The 4265-nt window shown below is 52.1% G+C and overlaps 1 protein-coding gene across 1 annotated transcript in view; it reads right to left on the bottom strand.

Moving 5' to 3' along the window:
• The window catches only part of OPRL1 (opiate receptor-like 1), a 63461-nt gene extending 60516 nt beyond the window's left edge, over nucleotides 1-2945 (bottom strand). The window contains exon 1 of the mRNA XM_015408760.1: nucleotides 2725-2945. Within this exon, the coding sequence (XP_015264246.1) occupies nucleotides 2725-2945 (221 nt within the window). The remainder of the gene's footprint in view (nucleotides 1-2724) is intronic.
• Between the last annotated feature and the right edge of the window lie 1320 nt (nucleotides 2946-4265).

Here is a 4265-nt window from a genome sequence, read left to right as displayed (position 1 = left end):
CCCAAAGGGCCTTCCTCAGTGGTTGTATATACAACAATAATATACATATAAATATATAAGGTAATTTTTACTTTATATATATATTATTTTTCAATTAGTAGTAATGTAAGTACATGGGGAACTATAATGAATTTTTCTTTGTTTTTTCTTTGTTTCCCTTTCCCCTCTTTTTCTTTCTGTAATCAATATTTAGGATACAACATCTGGCCTTATATTGCATATGTACTTAACATCTGATGTTAAAAAAGCTTTTTTGGAATGTATGTCAAGTTTGTATTTTGGATTGTGACCACTGAGGAAGGCCCTTTGGGGCCGAAACGCGTTTGGTTCAGTTGCACAGCACTAACCCATCTATGTATGTATGTTGAGAAATTTTTCATGTCTGAATGTGAATATTTTTAATGAGTCTAAGTTTTTTAAAAATGTGTACCCCTGAATAAATTTTGTATGTTTATAATATTTAGTGTCAGCTTAACCCTTGTGGATTCATGTGCGACAGGTCAGCCACAGCTCTCTTCACTTTACTTTCCTATACGTTCTGCTGGGATCCCGATACTGAACGACCTGACATTGGCATTGTAAGGATTCCTGAGATGTTATATGTGGGGCATTTTGAACCCTCTGAAGCACGACCCAAATGCCAATCATTGCCTTCTACATCATCATCCCCATGAGTAAAAACCTTGTTCTCCAATTCCAATTTCCTTTATTGGCATAACAATGGCTTTAAACCTTATTCTCAAGCTAGATCTCAGAGAACCGATCTTCCTATCTGTCTGTTAAGTGAACACCTGAACCTTCCTTGTACTGAATCAGACCATCGGTCCCTGAAGTTGTCTCTACTCAGACGGGCAGCAGCTCTCAACTCTCAGACACAGGTCTTCCGCATCACCTGCTACTCGATACTTTAAGATGGAGATGCTGGAAAATGAGCCTGGGACCTTCTGCATGCCAAGCAGAGGCTCTTCCATTGAGCCAATGAGGTCTCTCACATCCCCTCCTGCCCGAGACTTCAAACTGCAGATGCTGGGAATGGAGCCCGGGACCTTCTGCATGCCAAGCAGAGGCTCTTCCATTGAGCCAGTGAGGTCTTTCACATCCCCTCTGCCTAAGACTTCAAACTGCAGATGCTGGGGATGGAGCCTGGAACCTTCTGCATGCCAAGCAGAGACTCTTCCATTGAGCCAATGAGGTCTTTCACATCCCCTCTGCCTAAGACTTCAAACTGCAGATGCTGGGAATGGAGCCTGGGACCTTCTGCATGCCAAGCAGAGGCTCTTCCATTGAGCCAATGAGGTCTTTCACATCCCCTCTGCCCGAGACTTCAAACTGCAGATGTTGGGAATGGAGCCCGGGACTTTCTGCATGCCAAGCAGAGGCTCTTCCATTGAGCCAATGAGGTCTTTCAGATCCCCTCTGCCTAAGACTTCAAACTGCAGATGCTGGGAATTGAGCCTGGGACCTTCTGCATGCCAAGCAGAGGCTCTTCCATGGAGCCAATGAGGTCTCTCACATCCCCTCCTGCCTGAGACCTCAAACTGCAGATGCTGGGAATTGAGCCCGGGACCTTCTGCATGCCAAGCAGAGGCTCTTCCATTGAGCCAGTGAGGTCTTTCACATCCCCTCTGCCTGAAACTTCAAACTGCAGATGCTGGGAATTGAGCCTGGGACCTTCTGCATGCCAAGCAGAGGCTCTTCCATTGAGCCAATGAGGTCTCTCACATCCCCTCCTGCCCGAGACTTCAAACTGCAGATGCTGGGAATTGAGCCCGGGACCTTCTGCATGCCAAGCAGAGGCTCTTCCATGGAGCCAATGAGGTCTTTCAGATCCCCTCTGCCCGAGACTTCAAACTGCAGATGCTGGGAATTGAGCCCGGGACCTTCTGCATGCCAAGCAGAGGCTCTTCCATTGAGCCAATGAGGTCTTTCATATCCCCTCTGCCTGAGACTTCAAACTGCAGATGCTGGGAATTGAGCCTGGGACCTTCTGCATGCCAAGCAGAGGCTCTTCCATTGAGCCAATGAGGTCTTTCACATCGCCTCTAACTGATACGTCAAACTGCAGATGCTGGGAATTGAACCGGGAACCTTCTGCATGCCAAGCAGAGGCTCTACCATTGGGCCATGACCCCTTTCCTATCTGTCCATCCATTTATCACATTTGTAACCTCTCCTTCCTGCAAAGAGCTCCAGGTGTCGTTACACATTTCTCCCTTTTCATTTCCATCCTCAGAACAACCCCATGAGGCAAGCTGGGCCGAGACAGAGTCCCTGCTTCGAGGGCCCCCCAGTAAGCTTCATGGCTGAGTGGGGATTTTATTCCTTTCTTTTTATTGACATTATTCACAGTCCGCCTTTCCTACTGAGACTCCAGGCAGATTGGACAGAGCGGGTCAATACAACCAACAGGACGGGACGCGAAACCAACAAGGCAATAGGATACGGGTCACAGAACTAACCAGGTCTCAAAATAACAGAATCGAAGCATGGAAGTGTGTGGCATGTGCGGAGCGGTAAGAGAAAGGCGCTCTGCACGGGCCCAGAGTCCCTCTCCCCATCACCACTGCTTCTGGAAAGCCAAGACTGAAAACATCGATAGAAGGTTCCAGAGATAAGGTGCGAAGAATCCCCTTCGGAACGCCTTCTGAATAGTCAACAACACCTTCTGAACAAGGCTGCCGTCCATGGGGGGGGGGGACGACAGCCGTCCACACGGGCGCTTACCTGACGATCACATACATGACCGAGCAGTTGCCCACCAGCCCGATGATGCAGACGATGGAGTAGACAACCACGATGGTGACCTTGATGCCCAGGGGCAGGAAGCCGTCCGCCGTCCCGTTGTGGAACCAGTTGTCCAAGCTGAGGTTCCAGAGGGAGGAGTCGTTGACCAGTTTCTTCCAGTCCAGGACTCCCTCCGCCTGGCTGAGGAACAGAGGATCCATCCCGACTGCGGCCAGAGGGTGACGAGGAGACTCTGGAGCCGGGAAGGGCTGGGGTGGGGTGGGAGAAGACACAGGGTGAAGAAGGATAACCCAGTTTCCTGGCACCGTTATGCGCAAGGGAGGTGTGTATGTGTGTGTGTGGGGGGGGTGAGTCTTTAGAAAGAGGTCGGATGCAGCATTTCTGCAAAGGGTGGGGGGGAAGCCTGTTGGTTACCGTCACACATTCCCATGCACTTTCTCGGAGAGCCTGGAGACCGTTCCCACTTTCTCCAGGCGCTCACGGCTGGATTTCAGGCGGCCATCACACGCCCCTTCGGCACAAAGAGAGGAGGCGGCAAATGCCTCCCTGTGGCATCTCTGCCAGGCCCCCAGTGATTAGCAAAGGCTTCCTCTCGTCCAGGCACCAAAACGTCTCTGTTTTCGACTGCACACAGCGCTTCCCTCTGCAAAGAGCTCCTCCGAAAGCCGGGCAGGTAAATGCTCATGCAATGTGGGCATGCACGGGGTGGGGGGAAGGCTTTTTACAAACAGCGAGGCTCCGGAGAGGGAAAAGGATCCTGCATTCCGGGCGAGGGCTGAGCCCGCTTCTCCATCTCCCACCTGCATCCAGAAGGCAGGATCCGAGACAGACCGAAACTCAAGACGCAGGCTTCCTTACCTGGGGCGACGCTTCCTTTGAGGAATGCGGGTCTCAGAGCTTGCAGGGGTCCTTCCGGGCGAGGAGGCAGTCCATGCATGCGATCCTGGAGCGGAACAGGGAGAGAGAGGGGGGATGGAGAGGGATCTCAGACTGCTTCTCTGTGGCTCTGCTTCAGCAGAGGCTTGGCTGCGATGCAGAAGGAAAGCCCAACTTGCAGGAGGGAAGGATGGGTGGGGGGAGGAAGCCAGGGAGACGCATGCCTCTCTCTCTCTCTCTCTCTCTCTCTCTCTCTCTCTCTCTCTCTCTCTCTCTCTCTGTGTCTGTCTGACACACACACACACACACACACACAACACTCTAACAGAAGTGGGAGGGGAGATTTCCGAGCCCAGAGGGTGGGGGGCTTGCAAAGAGGGGGGGGAAAGGGACATGCACGCCGCAGTTCCAATGCAGGCAGCTCCTTCTGCAGTTTCGAGCTGGCTCAGCTGGGCTGGGAATGGGACCAAAGGAGACGACACCTGTGGGGGTGGAAGGGAAGGGAAAGGAAGGGGGTCGGTGGGCTTCCCTGCCCTGGCTCTTGGGACGGGCTCGGGGGTGACGTCACCTCTTGGCCATCCGGAAAGCACAAGTTGGGCGCATGGGGGGAGTGCATGTGAGTTTGGGTGTGTGTGTGTGTCTGG

Source organism: Gekko japonicus, unplaced genomic scaffold (assembly GCF_001447785.1).
Source record: "Gekko japonicus isolate JY-2015 unplaced genomic scaffold, Gekko_japonicus_V1.1 scaffold2610, whole genome shotgun sequence".
Classification (NCBI taxonomy): Eukaryota; Metazoa; Chordata; class Lepidosauria; order Squamata; family Gekkonidae; genus Gekko; species Gekko japonicus.
Note: the sequence above shows the minus strand (reverse complement) of the source record. Positions and strands in the feature narration are given on the sequence as shown.